The 25,326-nt window shown below is 50.1% G+C and overlaps 2 protein-coding genes, 1 long non-coding RNA gene and 4 other non-coding genes across 8 annotated transcripts; 2 read left to right on the plus strand and 5 right to left on the minus strand.

Annotated features, from left to right (window-relative positions):
• Positions 1-314: 314 nt before the first annotated feature.
• On the minus strand, positions 315-386 carry Trnap-ugg. Its single transcript has one exon. It is a non-coding gene; the product is annotated as a tRNA-Pro (tRNA).
• A 43-nt stretch (positions 387-429) lies between these two features.
• On the plus strand, positions 430-2,479 carry LOC118590027. Its single transcript, XR_004945701.1, has 3 exons — positions 430-575; positions 1,570-1,925; positions 2,450-2,479. It is a non-coding gene; the product is annotated as an uncharacterized LOC118590027 (long non-coding RNA).
• On the plus strand, positions 1,294-1,366 carry Trnak-cuu. The gene has a single exon. It is a non-coding gene; the product is annotated as a tRNA-Lys (tRNA).
• Positions 2,480-2,984: 505 nt separating the features above from the next.
• Trnar-ccu lies at positions 2,985-3,057 on the minus strand. The gene has a single exon. It is a non-coding gene; the product is annotated as a tRNA-Arg (tRNA).
• Positions 3,058-4,670: 1,613 nt separating this feature from the next.
• On the minus strand, positions 4,671-4,743 carry Trnar-ccg. The gene has a single exon. It is a non-coding gene; the product is annotated as a tRNA-Arg (tRNA).
• Positions 4,744-5,350: 607 nt separating this feature from the next.
• LOC118588329 (caspase-14-like) lies at positions 5,351-9,777 on the minus strand. The gene is made up of 11 exons (XM_036194581.1): positions 9,703-9,777; positions 9,477-9,617; positions 9,201-9,396; positions 8,998-9,086; positions 8,099-8,209; positions 7,800-7,967; positions 7,308-7,530; positions 6,930-7,046; positions 6,536-6,604; positions 5,965-6,071; positions 5,351-5,566 (listed from the first exon to the last, which is right to left on the minus strand). Exons 1-11 carry the CDS (start codon positions 9,775-9,777, stop codon positions 5,453-5,455), a joined length of 1,410 nt encoding a protein of 469 aa, XP_036050474.1. The 3' UTR covers positions 5,351-5,452.
• A 3,032-nt stretch (positions 9,778-12,809) lies between these two features.
• Znf213 (zinc finger protein 213) lies at positions 12,810-19,642 on the minus strand. 2 transcript variants are annotated; one of them, XM_036196204.1, is made up of 6 exons: positions 19,376-19,642; positions 16,704-17,184; positions 15,793-15,910; positions 15,515-15,585; positions 15,267-15,432; positions 12,810-14,255 (listed from the first exon to the last, which is right to left on the minus strand). In XM_036196204.1, the coding sequence occupies exons 2-6, from the start codon at positions 17,100-17,102 to the stop codon at positions 13,591-13,593; spliced, it is 1,419 nt and encodes a 472-aa protein (XP_036052097.1). In that variant the 5' UTR covers positions 17,103-17,184; positions 19,376-19,642; the 3' UTR covers positions 12,810-13,590. The 2 variants fall into 2 exon arrangements, with proteins under 2 accessions (XP_036052097.1, XP_036052098.1); XM_036196205.1 differs by lacking the exon at positions 19,376-19,642 and adding an exon at positions 19,156-19,369.
• Between the last annotated feature and the right edge of the window lie 5,684 nt (positions 19,643-25,326).

Below are 25,326 nucleotides of genomic sequence, written 5' to 3' on the forward strand. Positions count from 1 at the left end.
GAGCCAGGGCCGTGTGGTTCCTGAGAGGCCTGGCATGCGACACCCAGGCATCTGCGGAGACAGGGGTGGCAGGGAGAGATTTGTCCTTGTTCTCTGCTAGGATCTACATCGCAAGCCATTTGTCCTCTAGCTGCACCAAGACACCAAGAGCTGCGTTAAACCAGAGATACCAGGCGGAACAGAGCTGGCGACAGGCGACCCAGCCTACTTAGTGCCTGAAGTTGTGCTGTGCCATCGACTCTGTCCCAGGATCTAGCACTTTGCTGACCTCCAGCTTTCACTTTAAAAAGTATAAAAAAAAAAAAACTTCAGACGGGCTCGTCCGGGATTTGAACCCGGGACCTCTCGCACCCAAAGCGAGAATCATACCCCTAGACCAACGAGCCACTGCGGAGGCCGGCTCTAGAACTGGTCCTTGGATATCTCCACGCGCTTGACACACCGCCTCTGTGGAATCTGTTCCTCTAGTCCTGCCGAGAATCCTCCTTCTCCGAGCTCTTTTCTCTGTGGATTCCGGAAAAACGAGGGAGATGCGGCACCGTGAGGACGGAAGAGAAAGTTCTCACACACTCAAGGTAGGTTCGACCCCAGCCCTGAGGCCCAGCATTAGGCATGAATGACCAGGGACCACCGTCCTCCGGGAAAGGGAAGTCAGAAAGCTCGCGTGAGCAATGCAATCTCAAGGTGGACCCCCGACTCAAAATTTCACCCCAAAGAGAATCCAAGTCTAGAACTTCGAGAATGAGACAGGGGATTGCCCTCTCCTGATCCGCTAGGCCCCGGGAGCTCAAGCATAGGGGAAGAGCCGGGGTCCTCCAAGGAACCCGCAGATCCTGTCTCTTGGCCTAGCCCACTCTGGCCTGGACTCGGCCCCGAAGACCCGCGCAGCTCAGAGACACGGGTACAGAAGCCAGAGCTGGACTCGGGGTTCGCTTCTTGCGCAGCAGACTGCAGAACGAACGTTACAAACTTCACCTCCGCAGAGCGTTTGGCAGGGGATCCAGCGTCTCTGCGGCGAGTTTGAAAACGCAGGCTCGCCCATGGTTATTAGATGGTGAAACCCATCGGGCCCTAAATGGGGGTCTTTAACATCCTCACAGCCCACCACCTTGCTCCCCACCCTGTGGCCCCTGCGAACAGAGGGGCCCCTGGCAGTGCAATTGTAGGAGGCTGGAGGAGTAAACCGTCTAAGGCTAGATGCTCGTCCTAGGTCAGAACAAGACCCACTTAGTCTAGAACCCGGAACTCCTAAAGAACTTCAAGAGGTCTGTGGGGAATGGTCAGACCGTCACCGCCCGGCTAGCTCAGTCGGTAGAGCATGAGACTCTTAATCTCAGGGTCGTGGGTTCGAGCCCCACGTTGGGCGAGCAGTTTTGTCTATGAGATCCGCAACTGAGCAGACGTCTACAGTACACAGGAGTCGTGTATAATAAAGGCTGAACGTTCTTGGAGATATAGGGCTACAGAGTCAGAAACGTAAAGACGCTTGCTTTTCTTCCCTCTGTATTTAATTTTTATATATTTAACCTGACACTTTACAAATAAATGGTATTTACATAAAATTTCCAGGTACAGTACAAAGAACATTCAGAACCCTGCCTATCCACACTACTTGGAGAGGTGCGCCGCTGATTCTCAGGACTTCATTGAAACTCCCAAGACTTGGTGGTGACTCAACAGACTTCTTCAAGAAGCGTGTCCTCTTTGCTTTCGGGACAGTGCGTAGAAGAGCTAAGAATGGTTCGTTGTGGTAGGCTTTCCTACAATACAGCCTTTAACAAAACTAGGCTCGCTCGAAGCCTCCGGGAAAGGAGTGTTTTACCTGTAAGCCGATAAAGTTGGGAGAAGCACCAAAATCTTCGTGCTGTGGGAGCTGAGTCCTTTCGAGATTGTCTAAAACAAACAAGTTTCTAGCAGAGCCGATGGTAAGTGTCTGCTTTCCGTCTTGGGGAGCAAAAATCATTGTGAAAGTGTTGAAGGGCGGGGTCAGGAAGCGAAATGAAGCCCCGCCCACCTCCCCTTTTTAAAAGCAGGTTCCAGTCCAGGTGGACAAAAAAATATAATTTCATCCTGCATGATGCAGACTCACACGTAAGGTGAACCAGCAACCTCGGGGAGGCTCTTGGGAAAGACAGCATCAATTAAGAATGCATCAGAAGCTTCCAGTTTTACAATAGACCAAGGCTTGTATTTGGGGGCATTTTTACCCCAAGGATGAAGCTGAGTATTATACGTATTTTTTTTCCTGGAGATACGTATTTTTAACATACAATAGTATTATCTATTTCAAACATGTACTAAAGCTAAGAAAATAGTATTCTGTGCTTTTGTGTCTACCACTGAGCTATACCTCGAGCCCCAATCTATACTTTAAAAACTAATCAGTTGTTTTGGAAGTTAATCTCTAAATAATTTGGTTTATAATCAAGAATTTCGCCTTTAATCTCAGCACTGGATTAAAGGCAGGTGGATCTCTGTGAGTTCGAGGCCAGCCTGGTCTACAGAGTGAGTTCCAGGACAGCTAAGGCTACAGAGAGAAACTGTGTCTCGAGAAACAAAGAAACAACCACAGAAAAAGACTTTTAAAAAATTATTGCCTAACCTGGAGTCGAGGTGTACATCTGTAACCCCAGGGTTCAGGAAGAAGATGCAGAAGAGTCCGACTGTGAGTTCGAGCCCAATCTGGTCCACATAACAAGACTCTCATAAGTAACAAAAAAAGGGGGGGGACCACAATAAAATTGTACATCCGACTCTGAACAATTGTTTTAATATCGACTCATAATTGGTGGTTCATAGCAGTAGTGCAAACGCCATCACACGGTATTTTGTGAAATGAAAACATGTATTTATTTGAAAACAAAACATCACTTCTAACTTGAAAGGTGTGCCAAAACCTCTCAAATTTTGCAGCGTTATTATTTCGTTTCTCCTTTACACATTCTTCCTTTCCAGGTGTATAAGTGTCTAAAACGCAGCCTTGCTACCCCGGGTGGGACTCGAACCCACAATCCCTGGCTTAGGAGGCCAATGCCTTATCCATTAGGCCACCGGGGCTGACGAGAAGGAGGCGTTACGTATCTTTCACTAGTTTGTTTCTTTCCGTTCTTTCGGTGAGTATCCTGTGTCTCCACCACTTCCCCGCAAATCGCTGCCCTTTTTATCAGCGGTTCGCGTCCATTCTCAGTCAAGGCTCCCGCTCTGATTAAGTCAAGGCCCCGGAGCACCCTTGGGACCTAAAAGGGCACTTGTGAAGAAGAAAGTGAAAAATGTGCATCCCTGGTTTTATCTTAGCTCATTGGTGTAGAGTGAGTATAACATCTTTCTGTGGTGCAAGGTGTCCAAAATTCAAATATTGAATGAGCCCTTTGACCCAGCACGGCGGGCAGGGAAGACGTGTTTGGGATGCAGAACACAGGGCCGGCACGATAATACACGGGTTTTGCAGTGCCGGTTCCCTTTCCAGAGAGAGTGTGCACTGTGCTCGGCCTCTGTCCGGTCCTCTCCCTCTGTCTCTTCTACGTACTTGGCAGGGACAGGTCTTCACTGTTTTTCTTTATAAAGTATACAGCTGGCCTATATATTTTACTTGATACCTTCACCCTCAAAAAGAAAAAGAAAGGAAGGAAAAAAGGAAGAAAGAAAGAAGGAAGGAAAGAAAGAAAGGAAGGGAGGAAGAAAAAGAGAGAGAGAGAGAAAGAAAGGAAGGAAGGAAGGAAGGAAGGAAGGAAGGAAGGAAGAGAAGAAATGAAAAAATTCTGCGCCCAGTTGGAAGAACCTGAGATCTTTGACTTGAGGCTAAATTCCAGCCCAGCTACATTACCCTCGGGTCCCTTTGGATCTCCTTTAGCTCGTGTGTGTGTGTGTGAGTGTGTGTGTGTGTGTGTGTGTGTGTAATTGATCTAAATTATATTTACAAGCCTCATTAAACCCCAGTAACATTGAAGAGGAAATGACTCCCCCAGCGCTATCCACCTGAGCTGGCTCCCGCCCTCGCCTTCTGTAGCTCCTCTAGGAGTGGCGGGGATAAAAGACGTTTCTTTTTCCACCGAAACCCTTGAATGGAGATTCCTCTCCATCCCCCCACCCCCAGGAGAAAGGTCAACTCAATCCTGGACATATTCTTGCTATTTAAAATTTTACATTTACATTGGACCTGTAAGGAGACAGCTTTTTTGTTGTTGAGACAAGACTGGCCTTTACTCTCCTGCCTCCACCTTCCAAAAGCTGGGTGGGATTACCTGTGTGCCTGCTCAAGGACACCCTCGGGGTGTGAGAAATCTAATCTATTAGATTGTTTCACGGATTTTAGAGCCGTGGACATATATACAAACCAAATTCACCGCTTTAACTATTTTCAGATGTCCTGTTCAGCGGCATTAATTACATTCACCACATTGTGTAATCAACCGGATATGCTACTAAGTTTTTTAATCCAAGTGTTTTTTGGCTTGCCCTTCTGACAACACTCCCATCCCTCCTGCAAGCAACCCCCTTTCCTCGGATACCAGACAGAATCAGGAGTTCAGAGAGCCGTATGGTGAAAAGAACAGAGCAAACCCAAGAACGCGGAGTTTTTCAGTGTGGTTTATAAAAACCGTACACTTGCAGTGACCACAAATGGAACAGCGAATTTCTCAGTGGAATCTATAAAAACTGTACACTTGCAGCGACCACGAAGGGACTCGAACCCCCAATCTTCTGATCCGGAATCAGACGCCTTATCCATTAGGCCACGCGGCCCTACGATCGCAAGTAGGTTAGCTCTTCCCATAAGGCTTTCTCAAGAGCCTACTGCGCATGCTTAAACTGGAAAAAGGTCCCGCCCCTTGGGCTAATCTATTTGGTGTGAGATGCTTGGGAGTTTCGACAAATTTGAACCGGTATGAGCCCTCCTGGGCAATCCGCCAGTGGAAGCCCCCTGAATCCGAGAAGCTCGCCTTTCGGACCTCCTCCTTCACTTGCTGGCCCTCAACTCAGGATTAGGGAGAGTCCATGCGCTTGCGTCATCACGTCACTGGTGTATCCGCAATGGTCCCTTCCAGTCCCAGACCAACTTGGCTCGCCTCTCCTGCATCTTGGTGCCTAGAGCCAGGTGGAGATTGAGCAATGCACGCAGCCGGGGAGAACTATGGTCCCTGAGCTGGTTCTTCGCAGGACTTCTTTCTCCCTAGGCCGCTCCCAGCATATCCAGGGCAGCCCTGTTAAGTTCCGTAGTCTCAGACAGTAGGCACAGACCCAAACCAACCTCTGGTCCCCAGGAGCACAGTTGTTCTCTATCTAGTGCCAGGTACTTTACCCGTAATCTCACTTATTGCAAAGAAAGCATGAATTTTCTGGAGCACAACGATCGTGAACAGATATTTATTGCACGCTGAGTTTGAGTTCCCATGCCCAAGATGCTGCATCGATGACAGAGTGATGAAGGGGGGTGTCGGAAGTAGCAGGGCTGTCAGCTCTGTAAACAGAGCCGGCGCCGGAGCGAGCTGCGGATCTCCAAGCAGACCTTGCGCAGCTCATCACTGTCTGGCCCCAGCACATCCAACTCACATACCCTCCTGTTAACCTGAGGAAAGACACTCAGCTAGGCCCCGAGGAACTCAGCCTGGCACACCTACTGCAGCCCTTGTCTGCCGGGGTTTCTTTGTGGGGAACGGATGCTTTCTGAAACAATCTCACTATGTAACCCAGCCCCCACCCAGTGGGAAAGGCTCCCCACACCATATATATTGCATCTGAGTTGGTCTGACCAGGGGGCCATGCGTATTTGACCATTTCATACTGTGAGCGCCAGAGATCCCTCCTAGTAACAAAGGAGTTTACTGTTCTAGCGAGAAGTGAGGGGGACACAGAGACAGAGAGAGACAGAGACACAGAGAGCCTTCTCCTTTCCCTGGGGTAAGTGGGAGAATGGGAACACACCTCCCAACGCAGCCTTTCTGTTCCTGTCACTACCCTTCACACCTCTGTCAACAGCTCAATGACATCTCCTCCAGGGCTGGCTCTGATCACCTCCACCAGCGTCTGGACCAAGTCTGAGCCCTTTTCTTCATCCCGATAGGCCACACAGCCTAGGTCAGGGGATAGGGCCAGAGAGTCAGTCAGCCTTGCCCTGCTGCCCTCCGCTTCCCAACCCCCAAAGGCCTGTTGTGGGCAGCAGGAGTGAGAAGGGCAAGCAGGGGGCATTCTGGGTATCTGGCTTGAGACCAGAACAGGGCCAGGGACTTCTTGCATCAGATGCTGATATTTGTCGAGTATCTGGGTAGAATCAATGCAGAACAATCATTTACTGTGGATTTGCTAGGTGCCAAGCACTGGGCAGGGTCCTGAGGCAAACTGACTTGCCCTGTCCTTGAAGACCTATGCAAGTGCTTGTCTAGTGGGCACTTGACAAAAGTGTGCCACAGTTACTATGACTACAAAGAATAAACTGTGGGAGAAGATGGCTTAACTGCAGCTGGGCTGGTTGTCTGCTCTTGCTGATACTAAAGTCACTCCAGGTCTCGGGCAGGAAGCTAGGTCCCCAATAACTTACCCTCAGCAGCTGCGTAGACGGTAAGGACATCTGCGTGGCTAGAGCTTCCTGGAGTGGAGGGAGGGCTACCTGAAAGAGTTAACCCCCTTTAGCAGCATCCTGGAACCCTGACTGCCTCAGGGCTTGTCTGGTTCAAGGGCAGCACAGGGCCGTGCAAAGAGCACAGGACAGATGGAAAAACCACAAGCCTTACAGCATTCAGGCTGTATGAACTCAAAGAAGTGAGTTCTCCTTGCTGACTTCAAATTGCTAGCTCACTTTGGTCCCTCCCTGAGTCTTGGCAAAGAAGGGGCAGAGGTGATAGCGAAACCATGAAGACAGTCTGGAAGTATGCCATGAATGATGCCCACCCCCAGTGTGCCAAGCCCAGGCTCTAGAAGGAAGGCAGACCCACCTGGGGCATCCACATGAATCTGGAGAACATCTGCCTGGGTAGGGAGGGCTGGGGGTGCCTGCAGCCAGCGCCTGTACCATGGGAGAGCTCTTGGCCTCACCCCAGGGTCCCTGTTCCCTGGAGAAGGAGGGAGGCAGATACTTAGACTCAGTGGTACCTCAGGATATTTCTGGATGAATTAGACTCCATATAAATAGGGACAGGCTTACAGAGCTGGCAATAGTCATGCAGGGGCAAGTTTGTGGGGGAGGATGGAGAGGGTGCAGGGAAAGGCTAGTGTGCAGGCTTCCTGGAGGAGGTGGCTGGGAAATGTGGGAGGCCAAGGGCTGGCAGAGGAATGCCAGGGTAGGTGGTTGGGCTTAAGGCAGGGCCTCTTACCACCACGGCAAGCCTGGAGCAGGAAGATCTTGGGGCGGCCCTGAAGCGCCTGACAGAAGCTCAGCTCCTGTACCAGCATCTCGGGCTGTACTTCTCGCCCATCAGAACCCAGCAGCTGTCCCTGTGGCCCCCCGTGAGCCATCAGGGCCACCAGGGCACAGCTCACAGGGCCCTTGTGAGTGTCCAACTTTTCCCGGAACTGAGCCAGCTCCTCCCAGAATGCCTGGAGTGGTGAGGACAAGGTCAAGATCTGAGCCAGACCCTGGCTGCCCTCCCTGGGGCTGGGGGCACCTCTTCAGCCTCTATCTTGGAGAGAAGGCTTCCCAAGGCAGAGAGAAGTGACTGTCACATGCATGTAGCAAGAAGAAAGAGGCTAGACATAAGATGTATTTCCTGCCTGTGATGTGGGAGAAACCCAAGAAGGAAAACTCCAGGGTCCTAGGAGCGGAGCGCCCTTCCTTCTAAGCACTGCCAGTTTTAGACTTCCCTGACCTGGGCTGTAGGGTCTGTCCTCAGGGTGACCTTGAAGCCCAAGGCCTGGCACAGGTCCCCCAGTGCTGCCACATCATGCTGTGTCCCAAGCCGGTCTTGAATCACAGCCAGGAGGAGGGCGGCCCTGGTCCCAGACAGGTCATACTGTGCACTTGGTCCTGAGTAGGACTGAACAGAGGGTTAGGGACGCACAGTGGGCTGAGGGGACTCCCGGTCCCTCTCCTCCCCATCTGTATCTCTCTCAGCCTCCACCCAACCTGCAACTGCCCACACAGGACCGGCCTCTCACTGCCCCTCACCTCTGGCCTCCAGGGCTCCACATCTCCCAAACACAGGGTCCCCCGCAAGGAGGTCCTAAAGACTGGGCAGTAGGTATTCCCAGTAGACTCTTCAGCCACTCTGCAAAAGAGCTAGGAGGCAGGGCCCAAGGACACCTCAGAGAACTGTACCATTAGGGATGGGGGTGAGGGCTGCAACCCAAACAGAGGGTCAGGATCCTGGCTCCAGGGGAAACTTAGCCAGCTCAGAGCTACTATAGGCTTTGGAGTTCACATGACAGGGAGAAAGAGGGGATAGAGAGGTCAGGATGGGTGTAAGCAAGACCTAGGCTCCGACTCACACTCAAGTTCATTATCTCACCCTAGGGATTAATACACAGAGGTAGGATCCTCCCTAGAGGAGCACAGGTCTGTGGAGAAGGACTCCAAGGTGGCATTACCTGGAGAGGTGCCGGGCTGAGAGAGCCCACAGCTCTCACTTCTACACCTCTAGGTCACTCAGACGCCACTGAACGACCTAGCAAGATGTTCAAACCTAAGCCTATCTCAGGCACACGGGCCTTTGAATAGAGCAGATCAGCAGTCGCTGCCTGTGTGCCTGTCAAAGGCTGAGGCTGAAGGTTTCACTGTAGATACCAGCACAAAGAAGGGGGTCACGATGACATTGAGACTGGCCAGGCCACCAGTGGGGGCACACCATATCAAAGGAATGCTTCGGGCAAAGGCATGGGATGTAAAGGAAGTTTGGAGTCTGGGCGGTCCCGTGTAGGTGTGAAGGCATGTCCTGCAGCCCATGCATGTATGTAGCGGATAAATGTTTTCAGAACAGATATAACAGAGTGTGGATACATTTAGCTGTAACTGGCCCTGGGGAGCCAGGGAGACGTAGGCCCCGCCTTCCCTTCTTCTGGGTCCCCCACCTCTGTCAGCAGCTGTAGCAGTGACCAGTGAGGATATTGGCTGCAGATTTTCCCCAAACCTGTGAGGAAAGCTTCAGGCTCCCAGGCAGCTGGTGGAGAAGCACCACAGGGCTGTGTAGGTAGGACAGAAGGCCCCAGCTTTCTTCTTTACCCCCTCCTTCACTTTTCCCTCCCAGAACTGGAGTCACTGCCTAGCCACTCACCCTTGAGGCCACTGGAGAGCAACAGGAAGATTTTGGGGCAACCCTGCAGGGCATCACAGCGACTCAGCTCCTGAACCAGCAGCTGTGGCCTCTTTAGCTGCCCACTGGGGGCCATCAAAACCACAAGGGCACACCCCACAGCACCCCTCTTGACATCTAGCTGCTCCCGGAACAAACTCAGCTCCTCAAGGAAGCTCTAGGAGAAAGAGGCAAAGTCTGGTGAGGCCCCAGCTAAAAGTGAGTGCTGTGGCTAAGGGCTGCAGGGTGAATGCTCACCTGGACTGGGGCCTTCCTCTTCTCACAGTTTCCAAACCCCAGAGCCTGGGACACACCATCCAGGGCAGCAACTGCAGTCGCAGACACCCCGGGGCTGCTAAGTATCAAGGCTACCCTTGAACCCTGCACACTGTATTTCCCCTGGGAAAGGAAAACCAGAGCTGGGCTGGGCTGGAGCCCAGCTGGGTGTTGGGAATGGGCTGGGCCAGGTAGAGCATCTCATTACCTTTCTCCCCACGCTGTCCCGAGCATCCACCAACTGTGCAGCCGCCTGTAGGGTCCCTGACACCAGGAAGGCCATGAGGACCAGGTGGGGCTTCCTCCAAGCCCAGAGCTTACTCCCTAGCTCTGGTTCTCAGTACACTGGGGCCTGACCCTTGCCTCTTCTACACACGTTACCTCCTCCTATCAAATGCTATGATTCTGTTTGGACTCTGCCCTTCCTTGGTAACCCTGGGCTCCACTCCCTCAGCTCAGCTCCCTTCTCCAACTCTGACTGATAACTTCATGGCTGGCATTTGTGTGTTCCTACCTGAGCCATGAGCTTGAGTTCAATTCTATTCTTAGCCCTTGGCCCATGTTCCTATCTGATCTTGTTACACCTAAGTGTCTCCTTTAGGAGGGAGCTGCCAGCTCTAAAGCCCTGATACTACTCCCAGCATCCTTTCCCTCTGTCCTCCATGCGGCAGTGCACAAAACCCAAGCATACAACAGTGCAGAGCTTACAGAGGCAGGAATATGCAGCTGACTGGACCCTGCTTGGTCAACAGTATGACCTTGGTTGCTTCATGTGGGGAATGGAGACGGTTGAGACCACAGGCAGATGTGATAATTTGGGGGATGGCAGAGGAAGGAACCTGAGGGCAAAGGCTGGCATACAAGGATCAGTTAATAAGGGACAGGAACATCTCGTCTCTATCTATCCTCAGGCGAGGCCCCCTAAGGCTGACAAAATAAACCAAGAGGATCAGCAAGAGCCAGAGAAGAGGTGACTGGCAGGGGCAGGCAGGCGGAGCAGCGGCCAGCCAAGATGCAGTTGTAATAAAGACCAGAAACTGAGCTATTACCCGCTGAGGAGTTAGTGAAAACAAGTTCTTAATCAAGAGCTTGAAACAGGGATGCCTTTAATCCCAACACCCGGGGAAGTGGGACGAGACCAGAATGGATCTGAACACTCTGAGGCCAACCCAGGGTCCAGCTGCCGATCCTGTGAAACCCAACAACTTGGTGTTGCTGAGACTACCCTGCCCAGCTGAAATCCATCTGGTAGAGGATTCAGAAACCTACAGTCTGCAGTCTGAGGAAACAAGAGCAGCTGAGGAGTACATGAAAGAGCAAAACATGACCTGAGAACACAGAAGGCATCGCCCAGTCACCGAACCAGATCACCAGAATTGTTAAGTATACACTTCACCAACTGAAAACAGGTAAGCTTCCATCTCCAGACCCTCAGATCAGGTCTCTAACTCCTAGGCCCTACCCATCGGAGTCCCATCGACCAGACAGCTACCTTTCCCTACTCCCCCAACCAAAAAACAAAACAAAAACAAAAACAAAAAACCTAACCCCTACGACCCTAACAACCACTGAAACCATAAGCACACCCTACACCAACTGGGAATAACTGCTCCCTGAGACAGAACCCACTAACACTGATTGGACTAAGCTGATCCCGAAGAAACAGAGCCCAACAGCACCAATTTAACCAAGAACTCCTAGTGAACCAAGACTATCAATTAGAACAAGAGAGGCACCTTCAGACACAGACACTGCCTGCACTGAACAGAGGAAGAGATGAGTAGACCTTGCAAAAACACAGGCAACAACATGAAGACCTACATGACAACATCAGAACCTAGTGATTCTACACCTGCAAGACCTAAACATACCAAGGCAGAAGAAGCAGAAGAAATCAACCTTAAAAATGACTTTAAGAAGATGATAGAGGTCCTTAAAGAGGAAATGAAAAACTCCCTTAAAGAGGAAATGAAAAATTCCCTTAAAGAAAAGGAAGAAAAAACAAACAAAAAATTGGAAGAAATCAAAGAAAGCCAAGAAAAAGTAATTAAACAGATGAAGGAAACAATCCAAGATCTGAAAAACAAAATTGAGACAAAAGAAAACACAAACTGAGGGAATGCTGGAAATAGAAATCCTGACTAACAACAGGAACTACAGAAGCAAGCGTAACCAACCGAATGCAAGAGATGGAACAGAGAATCTCACACTGAAGACACAATAAAGAAAACAGATTCGTCCGTCAAAGAAAACACTAAAGACAAAAAAGTCGTAACACAAAACATCCAAGAAATATGGGACACCATGAAAAGACCAAACCTAAGAATAATAGGGACAGAAGAAAGAGAATACCAACTCAAAGGCACAGAAAATATATTCAACAAAATCATAGAAAACTTTCCTAACCTAAAGAAATAAATACCTATGAAGATACAAGAAGCTTACAGAACACCAAGTAGGCTGGATGCAAAAAAAAGTTCCCTCGCCACATAATACTCAAAACACTAAACATACAGAACAAAGAAAAATATTGAGAGCCGCAAAGAAAAAAGAGCAAGTAACATATAAAGGCAAACCCATCAGAATAACACCAGACTTCTCAATAGAGACCATGAAAGCTAGAAGGTCCTGGACAAATGTTATGCAGACACTAAGAGACCATGGATGCCAACGCAGACTATTATACCCAGCAAAACTCTCAATCACCATAGACGGAGTAAACAAAATATTCCATGATAAAATCAGATTTAAACAATACCTGTCCACAAACCCAGCCTTACAGAAAGCACTAGAAGGAAAAATCCAACCTAAAGAAGCTAAACACACCCATGAAAACTCAGGCAACAGAGGAGTGACTGGCCCTGACCAGGCCCCACCAGCTCGGTGTAGGCCCAGCTCGTACTGGGACAGGGGCGGGGTGCTGAGGGCTAGCTGGGATAACAGCTGAACTCCTTTGGCTGATCAACCTCTCTGAGAGCTTCAAGCCCACACAGGTCAATTCTGAGATTTGACCCCACAGAGCAGCAGGCGTGACCCCTCATTCAGTTGGTCGGTCCCACTTTGGTCCCTGCTCATTTCACCAGCACAGTGAAGGAAGGCCTGACAGACTCCAAGTCATGCTTGGCTCCTGCTCTTCCAAACCAGGACTGCACAGGCTGAGACAGGTGAGTCACAGGGCTGCAGGGTCACAGGGCTGCAGATACAGGGTGTGGCTCCCCCTGGTGACTGCGTACACCATGACCCATTAGTGTTACCAAGCCAAGATATAACTTCCATGCCCCCAACTCAGAAAAGCCAGCTAAAACAATGACAGCCTCAAGGAAAGTTTCCATGTTTATTCCGAAGCCCACTGGACTGAGCCCTCTTGGAGGGTCCATGGTCTGTCCCTGTTAATGTGAATCTGCACACAATGCAGATTAAAAACATGGAATACGGTGCTGGAGGAGTCAGCTACAAAGTGCTGATGGAGTGCCAGTGTTAAGTACACAAAAGCCACGCCTCTGGAGGAGTGGGTGTTCTCCAGAGTCAACCTGTTGCTACAGTCACCACCTGCAGGCAAGTATGTCTGGGGTTCACAGCAGGACAGCTAGGCCGCTTCCTGGGTTCAGCACAGAGTGGTCACGGGCTGGGGGTTTGGGGGAAGAGGGAAAGGCCAGGAAGCTGCTGTGACCAAACCCAGGACCTAAATTCTCACTGGTGTGGGCTGATGGTCCTTCCCAAAGCCCAGCAGTCCCCTGAGGATGGAGGCCAGTCCCTACTGGAAGGCACAAGTAGCAGAGAGCCTCTGGCCAAGCAAGGCTGGAGGGTCCTGGAGGCACTCTCCAGGTCCTGCCCAAGGCCTTACACCACCTGATACTCAACTGGAAACTGTGAAGCTCCAGGAAACAATGGAAAAGAAGTCCAGAGCAGGATGGGGAGAGGCAGGTGGGAGGATCCTGGGAGCAGGCAGGCCAGTCCAGAGTACGGGGCCCTTGGGTCCCTTGATAGGCTGGCAGTGGTCACAGGCAAGGGAGAATTCTCCAAGAGGAATAAAGAGAGGCAGTGAGGTTCACAGGGAGTGTCCGCCTCAGTGGGCTGCTCAGGTCCCACGGACAACTCACCCCTCGGATTGGGCCACCTTGGCATGCAGGCTCTGGTGCGCAATGAGGTGTGCACGCTGCTTGAAGCTCTTGTCACACTCGCCACAGCCAAAGGGCCGCTCGCCCGTGTGCACACGCCGATGGTCCAGCAGGTAGGAGCGCAGTGAGAAGCTCTTGCCACACTCGCTGCAGCCGAAGGGCTTCTCGCCGGTGTGGATGCGCTGGTGGTCAGCCAGGTAGGCGCTGCGGCTGAAGCTCTTGCCACACTCAGAACAGGAGAAGGGTTTCTCGCCCGTGTGCACACCCTGGTGACGCACCAGGTCGGAAGAGCTGCGGAAGCTCTTGTCGCACTCAGGACACTTGTGTGGCTTCTCACCAGTGTGGGTCCGCTGGTGCCGGGCTAGGTCTGAGCCCCAGCGGAAACGCTTCCCGCACTGCCCACAGCCATGCGGCTTCTCAGTCACTAACTTCCGAAACTGACGCCTGCGAGTAGGCGGCCGGCCCGGATGAGCAACCACCAGCGGGCCCAGGGCTGTCCTCGGTGGGTTTTCACTCTTCCAGACCTCTGTCTCAGCCTCCTCGGGATGCCAGGACATACTCACTTCACAGTCCGTCTGTCCCAACACTGCTGTCGCGGCCTCCTCCGGAGGACCTCGGTCACTCTGGCTTTGGGATCCCAAACCTGCAAGGAGGGGAGGAGCCTCGTTTGTTCCCCTTGATTTGGGGACAGAAGAGATTTAAAGAAACTCCTTGGCTTTGAGATTCAGGCTGCTGCGGCTCAGACAGATCAAGCCTCAGTCGTCTTACCTACAAAATGACTGGACAGGCCAGCAAGATGGCTGAATGGGTAAAGCCACCTGCTGCCAAGCCTAACCACTGAGCCTGAGCTCCACCCAGAACCTACACGGTGAAAGGAAAGAACCCTCCAGAAAGCCTCTGACTCCACACATGCCCCTCTCTGTACTGCACACAGAGTAAAGATATTAAAATGTAACTGTGTTGGAAAAGTCCTTTTTTAATGAGAAGGATGATAAAAGGCTGGCAGATGAGCAGTTCTGAGGCAGACTTAGAGACCAGCTGAGCTGACCCTTCTGTGGAGGCCCCTGTTATTACAAAGACCCTCTGCCTATTCCCCACCCTGTGGCTGGCCAGTGCCACTGTACACGGCTGAAGCCAATGGCCCATTCCCGGTCTGTAACCTGAAGGCAGCAGTATGTGTAGCTACTGTAGCCCCTTATTCCTTAAGCTCCAGCTCTGCAGACACCACACAGGGTAGCCATGCACAGGAGGAGCTCCAAACCCACTCACAGTGAGACCAGGGAATCTGCGAAAGGGCTTCACTTGGTGAGCCTTCAGGGTGCAGCGAGGGTTCTAGCTTGCTTTGTTTTGTTTTGTTTTTAGCATGTCTGTGGCTAACAAGATCCATCAAACTCACTGAATCTCAGACTGTTGTCTGGGGACAAACACTGCTACATACCAGACTGAGATTTGCCTGAGAAAACCCTTACAAGCCCCCAGCACAGCGCCAGCACAGAGCTGGCACACAGAGAACACTGTCAGTGGTCACATAGCCCACAGAGACACACACACTTGATGAGGAGACGCAGAAAAAGCTAGCTCTAGAGGCCGGCTTGGGAAGGGCGGGAAGAAAAACCAGGATTACAGCAGAAAGAGACCCCAGAGATCTGCTTACCAAGAGCAGCATTCCGGGAGTTCTCTCTCTTTATGTCCCAGAAGAGATCCCTCTGAGCAGGGTCCAGGGAGCCCCATTCTTCTCGGGAGAAATAGAAAGGGATGTCTCCCAGTGCCACAGGTTTTTGGAATGGGGAGATGTGACCCAGCTCAGGTCTCCCAGGCAGCTGTGAGTGGGGACAAGAGGGGTCAAATTATACATTCAACAGCACCAAGCCCCCAGAGAGAACAAAGGGACTGCTCACTCACATGAACTGCAGAGGCAAAGCAAGCACCCATCACCTCTCCTGTCTGTCCTTCTTTAAGAACAGGAAGCTGGGCTGAAAGAAAAGAACAGAGCTTTATATAGCCAAGATCAAGGCCTGAGACTGATAGCTTCATCTATACCGCATATGTACACACACCAAATGCATGCACACATGTGCTCGTGTGAATGGGCTTCCCTGTGCCTGTTACCCTCGGGGCAATTCTAGAGAAGACACCTAGGCCCTGTGTAGCCACACTCCTGACTGAAGAGTCTTACTCACCATGGCTAGGCTGCTCTTGGGGTGCAGGCGGCTGCTTCTGTACTCTTTCCTTCTGGGGAGGCCTTGTGGCATGGAGTCCCTGGACTGCTGCCTTAGGCTGCGCTTCTGAGAGTCCATCCTGTTAGTAACCATAACATGCCCATTAGCACGGAGACCAGACTGGAGGTGGGGGAGAGAGGTAGGAGACATACCCATTAGGAGGCTGGGGGTTAGGGAAGGGAAGAGACTAAATGGAAGCCCAGAAAGAAAGAGAGAAGAACGTGACATCAGGCAATGTTTTATACTCAAGGATACTTCATGATCAAGAGGGAAGAACCAATCCCTAAAAGGCTAGAATTACAGCTACTTAGCAAGGGAGAAAGGGGTGGGGTGGGGGGTGGGGTTCCCTCCTGTCTGTGGCAGATCCTCACACCCTAGCTGCTCATTCACATGTCTCCAGATGTTCCCAGGGTCAAGCACTCAAGACAGCAGGGTACCCTTTGATGGCTCTACCTTCTCATGCCCTGCCGTGCTCTGATGCCTATCACCGTATTTGACAAACATGAGTGGTTCTTTGAGCCTTTCTGGATTCACTGGGGAGGCAGAGGCAGGCGGAGCTCTGAGTTCAAGGCCAGCCTGGTCTACAGAGTGAGTTCCAGGACAGTCTGGGCTACATAGAGCAACTGTGTCTCAAAAATAAACAAACAAACAAATAAATAAGTAAATCCTTTCTGGACCATAACCACTTTAAATCCAATGAAGTCATGAAAAATAGACTACATTTACTTAAGAAACACATCACACGCTGCTACGTTGGGATTGTGTGTGTGCTTCTCTGATTTGGTGTTCTCCCTGTCCATCCCCTGGAGAGACTTGTCTCCATGAAGAGGACCTCTACTCTTCAGGCTCCTGGACATGGAAAGGACCCTCACCTGTGGCCAGGCTTTCAATGACTGATTCTGTATGCCCTCCACCAAAGCGACGGCCTCGTCACCGCTCCCAAGGTGCTGTTTCTGCACCTGGGCTTGGATCTCCCCTGGTAGCACAGCCAGGAACTGCTCCAGCACCAGCAACTCCAGGATCTGCTCCTTGCTGTGCAGCTCGGGCCGCAGCCAGCGGCAGCAGAGCTCCCAGAGCTGGCTGAAGGCTTCGTGTGGCCCACCTACATCCCTGTAGCAGAACTGGCGGAAGCGCTGGCGGCAGGCTTCTGAATCCCTGCTGTCCATCTGCTGGGCAGGTTCCTGTTCCCAAGAGCAATCTTCTACCTTCACAATCACAAGTCCTTCTTCCCCCCCAGGAGCGTGGTCTTGGAGCTCCTGGAGGGATGCCATTCCCCTGGCCTAGGGCTCAGGGCTAGTCAGCCTCCTACAGGGATTCTCTGTGACAGCTGGGCTGGCATCAGGACACATATGCCTTTGAGAAGAGAAAAAGAACAGTATCTGAGGAAGAGTGGAATACACCAGTCTGGTGCAAAGTCTAGGGACTCTGGCACCTGTATTCTTTTGTACCACTAAAGCCTCTTTAGGCCTGACTGTAATGGAGTGCTCTACACAGACCCACAATCCTTTATTATTACATCTGACATCCCAAATCTGGGTTTTTCACGGCCCCTTTGACAGCAAAACCTAATGCTACTCATTTGGAAGCACTACTGCACCTGTTGGTACGAGCATACTTCTTCATTTGTATTAACTGCTCAAGCTTAATGGCAGAATGAAGCGTGTTTACTCGGCTGTAGAGATTCCCTGAGCCAGCTGACATGTAGCCCAGCTGTTACAGAGGTTGTGGAGCATATGATCCCCAACACAACGCTAACCCAGGTGGGATGGTACCTGTTTGTAACTCCAGCACTTGGTCATCTGCAGCTATGTGGGAAGTCTGAAGCTGTCCTAGGATCTGGAAGCCCCTGGTGTGTGTGTGTGTGTGTGTGTGTGTGTGTGTGTGTGTGTGTGTGTGTAGGAATCACTTAAGGGCTGAAGAGAGGGCTCAGAGGTTAGGAGCATTTGTTGCTCTTACAGAGGATCCAGGTTCGGTTCCCAGCACCCACAGTGACTCACAATTATCTGTAACTCTAGTTCTAGGGGACTCAACCCCTTTTCTGACTTCCTCGGGCAACAGTTCCACAGGTGGCACACACATCTGTGCAGGTACAACACACAATAACTAAATCTAAAGAAAAAAAAATCCATCATTGAGCTTTTTTTTTTGTTTTGTTTTGTTTTGTTTTGTTTTTGGTTTTTTGGTGGTTGGGAGGGTGGGGGTAGGTTCAAGACAGGGTTTCTCTACATAACAGCTCTGGTTGTCCTAGAACTCACTCTGTAGTGCAGGCTGGCCTTGAACTCTGCCTCTCGAGTGCTGGGATTAAAGGTATGTGCTGCCACTGCCCAGCTGTTCAGCTATTCTTAAGATACGTTTTCAGATTTATGCTTCAATTGTAAAATTTCACTGGATATATTGGTACATGCATGGTGATGTATATATGTAGTCCCAGAACTGTAAGGATCAAGGCAGGATTGCCCAAGTTGGGCGATAAAGCAAAACTGTCTCAAAATTTTTTTCTAATTATTGTGTTTAATTACGAACGTTGTCTCAAGTCCCTCTACTGATACATACTGTTATTTTTCTCAAATTTGAAAACTTACAAATTTACAGGGCTGGTGAGATGGCTCAGTGGTTGAGAGAATGTGTTTCTCTTGCAGAGGCCACAGATTCAATTTCCAGCATCCACATGGAGGCTCACAACCATTTTTATTCCAATTCCAGGGTATCTGACGCCCTCTATTGGCCTCCTCAAACATTGCATGCATGTGGTACAAGTACCACACATGAAGGCAAACACTCAAGACACATAAAATAAAAAATCTTTTTTTTTAAAAAGCTTACAAAGCCAGGGAACATGCCTTTAATCCCAGCACTCGGGAGGCAGAGGCAGGCGGATCTCTGTGAGTTCGAGGCCAGCCTGGGCTACAGAGTGAGTTCCAGGAAAGGCACCAAGGTACACAGAGAAACTCTGTCTCGAAACAACAACAACAACAACAACAAAAACAAAGCTTTCAAATTACAGAAACATTTTGCTCCAGATAAGGGGTGGTATTAGAGGCCTCATGAACACCACTCAACGCCATGTATTTGGATTTTATGTTGCTACTGCTTCACAATATTCTCAATTTTTGCCCTTTCTGTTTCAACAGTCTAATTAGCATGAACATCATAATGTAAAAAACGGGAAGGGAATGTTAATATACCAATACATGTTTCTTTTGATTCACCAACAATCTGATATATGACGGTGCCGTATTTTTTCCTGTGCTTTTTACTGAACGAAAATTGTTATCTTCAGAATCAACAAGTGCTTTATGTGTGCTTTACATAAAAAGGGCCTACCACTTTGGATCTTGCGTTTTTCACCTAGCAACGGTTCTTCATTAGTGCACCTATAAGCTTCCGCGGCATGGGGGTGTTCGGGTTTCTCAACCAACCCGAGTGATGCATTCGGGTCATTTCCAATTCTTCTCCACTACCACAAGCACTTTATTTACGCTTCTCTTCTCGAGCCTTCGGCCTCACCCTCCAGTGACCGAGGAGGTGTCCCTCCGGGACTCACCAGGGTCGCTCGGCAGGACGTGGGAAAAGGGGACGGTCCCCAGCAGCCTGGCGACAGCGGCGGGCTCAGCGGTGCGACTCGGGGACCCGGAGAGCAAGGAGCCGCAGGCGGCCGCACGGCCCGGAGAAGCGTGTCCCCTCCGGCGCCGAATCCGCAGGAGCCGGGCTGCGCGAAACGCCGGTCCCGCCCCCAGGGCACGCCGCCCAGAGCTGCTCGGGGACTGGGAGCTTCTCCACCAGCTCCCGGTGCCGGAAGTTCGCGCGGGGATCGCCGGGAAACCAGCTGGCGCATGCGCGGGGACGAGCGTTTGGAACTTTTACTATCCGGAACGCTGAGACGAATAGCCAATGAGCAGGGAGAATTCCCACGGCGGGCCAGCCTGGGAAACCCTGGAGCTACAGGTCTGGAAGAAGTCTCGTTTTCGCCTAATGGGTCGCGATTAGTCTAAATCAGGTCTTTGGGAGGTCTCGGAGCTTCCTCGAAAATGCAATCTAACTAGAGCGGAAGCCTCCATCCTGGGCAGCACCCCCTTCCCACCTACTAGCATTTCCATCTGTACTGAGCTGAGGAGCAGGAGACACTGGGGACACTGAGCAGGAGGCCCACCTCTGCCTGGACGGGTGTTAAGCATTGTTGCAATCTGTTAAAGCCACTATTGACGTTAATAGTTAGCTTTATCTTGTAAACACCCTTGATGTTTATTTTCCTATAAATAGACAAAGACCAGACTGGGGCAGTTGACTCCGTATGACAACCGTTGGACTCTCCCTTGCTGCCCGTGTCGCCTTGAGCAAAGGTACTGTTAGTCACACAACCAGCCGGAGTGACCTGAGGTCAGCACCAGCTATCTGGAACACTCAGTGGACACCTTGAGAAAAGGACACATAGATAAAGCTGATTGTCCCTGCTCCTGAGGGCGGAGCCTCAGCTAGGGCTGTTTGAGACAGGCGTTAAGTTCTTGCTGTCACAAGCCTCTGAATTCCAGATAACCCTGAAGCCATGTCCACCTAGGCTACAAAGGGAGCACTCCTCTCTCCTGTGATTGATTGCTAAAATGCAAGGCTTTGATTGGCCAAACACCCCTCCCCACGACATATAAGCAGGCCCATTGGACGCACAGCAGGCTGGGAAATAGTTGTTTTGCCTCTCCTGGTTTTAGTCCCAGTGAAACTCTTGAGTGGTCTTGCCTGCTTGTAGTAGTGAAGCCTGGGTTAGTAACACAGTGACAAGAAATATAACAGTGTGTGGAAGAACATTAAGAGCCAGGCGGTGGTGGCACACGCCTTTAATCCCAGCACTCTGAGGTAGAGGCAGGTGGATCTCTGAAATAGAGACTGGCCTACTCTACAGAGATAGTTCCAGGACAGCCAGGGCTGCACATAGAAACCCTGTCTCCAACACACACACACACACACACACACACACACACACACACACACACGCCGCCAAAAAAAAAGAACATTAAGAAAGATTGGGGACTGGAGAAGTGGCTCAGAGGTTAAGAGCACTGGCTATTCTTCCAGAGGTCCCGAGTTCAATCCCCAGCAACTACATGGTGGCTCACAACCATCTGTAATGAGATCTGGTGCCCTCTTCTGGCATGTAGACAGAACACTGTATGTGTGATAAGTAAATGATCTTTAAAAAAAAAGAAAAAAAGAAAGGAAGAAAGATTGGAGTCAGACAGAATGTCACAGGCCTGTAATCCTAGCACTCAGGAGCCTGAGGTAGGAGGATCATCAAGAGTTTCAGGCCACAGGCCGGCGGCAGCGGCGCACACCTTTAATCCCAGCACTCGGGAGGCAGAGCCAGGCAGATCTCTGTGAGTTTGCTACAGAGTGAGTTCCAGGACAGGCCCCAAAGCTACACAGAGAAAAAAAAAAAAAAAAAAAAAGAGGAGGAGGAGGAGGAGGAGGAGGAGGAGGAGGAGGAGGTGGGAGTGGTGGTCCTGGTCCAGGCTAGTCTAGGTTATGTGATGAGTATCAGGCCAGTCCAGGCTACATAGTGAGTCTGTCCCCAGACAAAACAAAACAAGATGTAGTTCCTGTTATGGTCCACATATAATTCCAGCAGCCAGCCTGGGCTGCTGTAATAGCAAGAACATATCTCAAGATAAAAGGTATCTTTCTCGGTATTCACCTATAGCCTCTGTTACCAATCGGTTATCTCAAGTCCTTTTGTTCCAGATTGGGGACAGGTGACTCATAACAAGGAGTGAAGCAAGTGGTGCCCTCCATCACTCCAGCTTCTGTGTAAGCTTTTGTGTAAGCATATGTGGGGGGGTGGGCAAGCCTGCATACATATTCAAGTATATGCATGTGCTTGTGTGTATGTGTGTCTGTGTGTGTGTGTGTAGGCCCAAGGTCAATACCGGGTGTCTTCCCCTATCATTCTCCCTTTGGTTGGTTGGTTTGTCTGTTTTGAGGCAGGTCTCTATGTGGTCTTCTCTATGTACACAATGCTCTTAATGTCCAAGCGTCCATCTCTCCAGCACCACTTCATTCACTTTTTTTTTTTTTTTTTTTTTTGGCTTTTTGAGACAGGGTTTCTCTGTGTAGCTTTGAGCCTTTCCTAGGACTCACTTTGGAGACCAGGCTGGCCTCGAACTCACAGAGATCCGCCTGCCTCTGCCTCTCAGTGCTGGGATTAAAGGCGTGCGCCACCCCTGTCCGGCCCTTCATTCACTTTTAAGGCTTGATGACACTCAAAACCATTCAATGTACAGCCACTGGTTGTATCATTAAGTGGCCGTGTCACAAGTTCAGAAAGGCTCCTCTATTTAAAAACTGGTTTCAGGATGGAGAGACACATAAAGACAGTTTCACTGTAGGACTCAAAGATAGAAATTCAAGATGCTGTTTACAAAACATCTTGTGGAGGTACCTCACAAGAACTCTCCCCTGCAGTAACCTTCCCCATGACATCTGGGAGTCGGTAAACCCACAGTTACATTGATTGGATACAACAGTGCAGTGCAGAAGCAAAGGAAAAGTTCATCCTAAAGCCCAGGCCCATGGGTGAGGCAACACCAGTGACCCAGTATCTTCGGCTTCCATGGTTCACACGTGTAGTCTTGAAAATGGGAACCTTGAAGTGACAAGGTCTTCCTCCCCCTTTAAAGTGGAGATAAGCAAACACAACATGCCCATCTACACTAAGCGTGTTCTCAGTGCCTATCATCACTTAAGATGTTTTATGCAGATTCTGTCCTCGGAGCCAGACACATAGACAATAGTGTTCTACTGTTTATACAGAGAAGAAAATCATGGCAGAGAATGCTGTGCCCAAGACCATACAGTTACCATGCAATGGGTCTGGCAATGTGGTCTTCTCTGTCTTAGTAGTTTTGACTGTGGTGAGGTACATATAACATACATTTTCCTATCATGACTTTTTATAAAAATGTATATGTGATTGTGAGTGTATGTTCTGTGTGTGGGAATCCTCCTCAGAAGCCAGAAGAAGGCCTTGGGTCCCCTGGACTGGAGGCATCCGTGGCTGTAAGCTGCCTAATATAGGTGCCAGGAACTGAACTTTGCGTCTTCTGCAAGAGCAGCAAGTGCTCTTAACTACTGAACCGTCTCTCCTCCACCTTGACCATCTTTAAATGAATTTTCATTAAAATTAATTACCTTGACAGGCAGTGGTGGCATACACCTTTAATCTCAGCACCTGGAGGTAGAAGCAGATGGATCTCTGTATGTTTGAGGCCAGCCTGGTCTACAGATAGAGTTTCAGGACAGCCAAGGCTACACAGAGAAACATTGTCTTGAAGAATTAAAAACAAAAAATTAAGTAGCTTGGGCTGTAGAGTTGGCTCAGTGGTTAAGAGCATTTACTGCTCTTGCAGAGGACCTGGGTTTGATTCCCAGCACCCACATGATAGTTCCCAACCATCCATAACTCCAGTTCCAGGGGACCTGAAGCCCTCTTTTGACTTCCTTGGGCACTAGGCACACACATCGAACACATACATACTTGCAGGCAAAACATTCATATACATAAAATAATCTTAAAAATTTTAAGTTTCTTATGCCCAACAGTGGTACACACACTGTTAATCCCAGCACTCAGGAGGCAGAGGCAGGTGGATCTCCGTGATTTCAAGGCCAGCCTGGTCTACAGAGCGAGTTCCAGGACAGCTAGGGCTACACAGAAAACCTTGTCTTAGAAAAAAATGAAACAAAACAAAAATCAAGTGTTTTTACATTGGTGTGTGGCTGTTACTATCCCCAGAGACTTTTCAACTTGGAAACTCTAAACCATCCCCGTTAAACACTGACTTGGTTTTCCACCACTGTGACAAAACACCATGGTCTTAAACAACATTGGGGGAAAGGACTTTTTTCAGCTTAGAATTCTCAGGTCACACTCCATTGCTGAGGGAAGTCAGGGCAGGAACTCAAACAGAGTAGAACCTGCAGGCAGGAGCTGATGCAGAGGTCATGGAGGATGCTGCTTCCTGGCTTGTTCCTCATGCTTTGCTCAGCCTGCTTTCTTAAAGCACCCAGGACCACCAGCCCAAGTATCACCCACAATGAGCTGAATCCCTTCCATATCAAGTATCAGTCCAAAAACTGCATCACAGGCTTGCCCACAGGAAAATCTGGTGGGGGCATTTCCTCAATTTAGGTTCACTCTTTCAAAACAACTCCAGCTTGTGTCAAGTTGACGTAAAAACTAGCCACGATTAAACACTGACCTCCAAGGCCCTCCCAGGGCTCTGATAACCACCGTGCTTTTTGTTTGGTTGTTTTTGTGTTTAAAGGTTTATTTATGCTCTCCAAGGAGCAAGAGAGTGTGGTGAATCCCCTGATGCTGGAGTTATAGGTGGTTGTAAGCTTCCTGGCATGGGTGCTGGGAACCAAACTTAGGTCCTCTGGAAGCACTCTTGACTGATTAGCCAATCCTCCAGCCCCAGTTGCTCGGTTTGGGGATCTTTGAAACAGGGTCTCATGCAGCCCAGACTGGCCTAAACTTAGGTAGCCAGGTGTCTTAGTGACTATTCTATTGATGTGACAAACACCATCACTAAGGCAACTCATAGAAGGAAGCATTTCATTGGGGCTCACAGCTCCAGAGGGTTAGTCCACGCCCATCATGGTGGGAAATGTGGCAGCAGGCAGGCAGGCAGGTTTGCGCTGGAGCAGTAGCTGAGAGCTCACTTCCTGGCCCACCGGTGGGAGACAGAGTGAGCTAGCAGGGAATGCTGTGGGCTTTTTGAAACCTCAAAGGTCCTCTGGAAGTGCTCTTAACCAGTGAACCATTTCTCCAGCCCAGCTGGAGCCTCAAAAACTAGTTTTTGTGGGGTTTTTGATTTTGCTTTGTTTTGTTAATTTTACATTTATTTGGGGAGTGTGCTTGGAAGTCAGAGAACAATGGTTTTAGGGGTCAGTTTTTCTTCCACTGTGTGGATCCTGGGGCTAGAACTCAGCTCCTTAGTCTTGACAGCAAGCGCCCTTACCTGTTAAGCTACCTCACCAGCCCATCTTTTGGATTTTCCCCTTTGAATTGATCATTTATGTGCAAGCTTCCAAATGTAAAGTGCTTACAGTGGAATCTTCTCTTTTGGTCTCCCCTCCCCTGCACCTCCTTTCTAGAAACAAGCAGTACCATCCACTGCAGAGAGCTCTTACACTCAAACAAAAGGAGTACATAAGTGGACCCTCTCGACTCTGTCCTAGACCTTGTCAGTTTTGTTTTTAATTACTGTGGGAGGGGGAGGGTCTGGGGATCTGGGCTTCTCATATGTGCTGTGGAGAAGTCCTTTATTACTCTGTGTGTGTGTGTGTGTGAGAGAGAGAGAGAGAGAGAGAGAGAGAGAGAGAGAGAGAGAGAGAGAGGTGGTCTGGGGAGCTGGGCTTCTCGTGTGTGCTGTGGAGAAGTCCCTTATTCATCGGTGTCCCCCAAGCCTGATCACAGTGATGCTTGAGAATCATGGAACTTGTATG

The sequence above is a fragment of the Onychomys torridus genome, chromosome 8 (genome assembly GCF_903995425.1).
Source record: "Onychomys torridus chromosome 8, mOncTor1.1, whole genome shotgun sequence".
Classification (NCBI taxonomy): domain Eukaryota; kingdom Metazoa; phylum Chordata; class Mammalia; order Rodentia; family Cricetidae; genus Onychomys; species Onychomys torridus.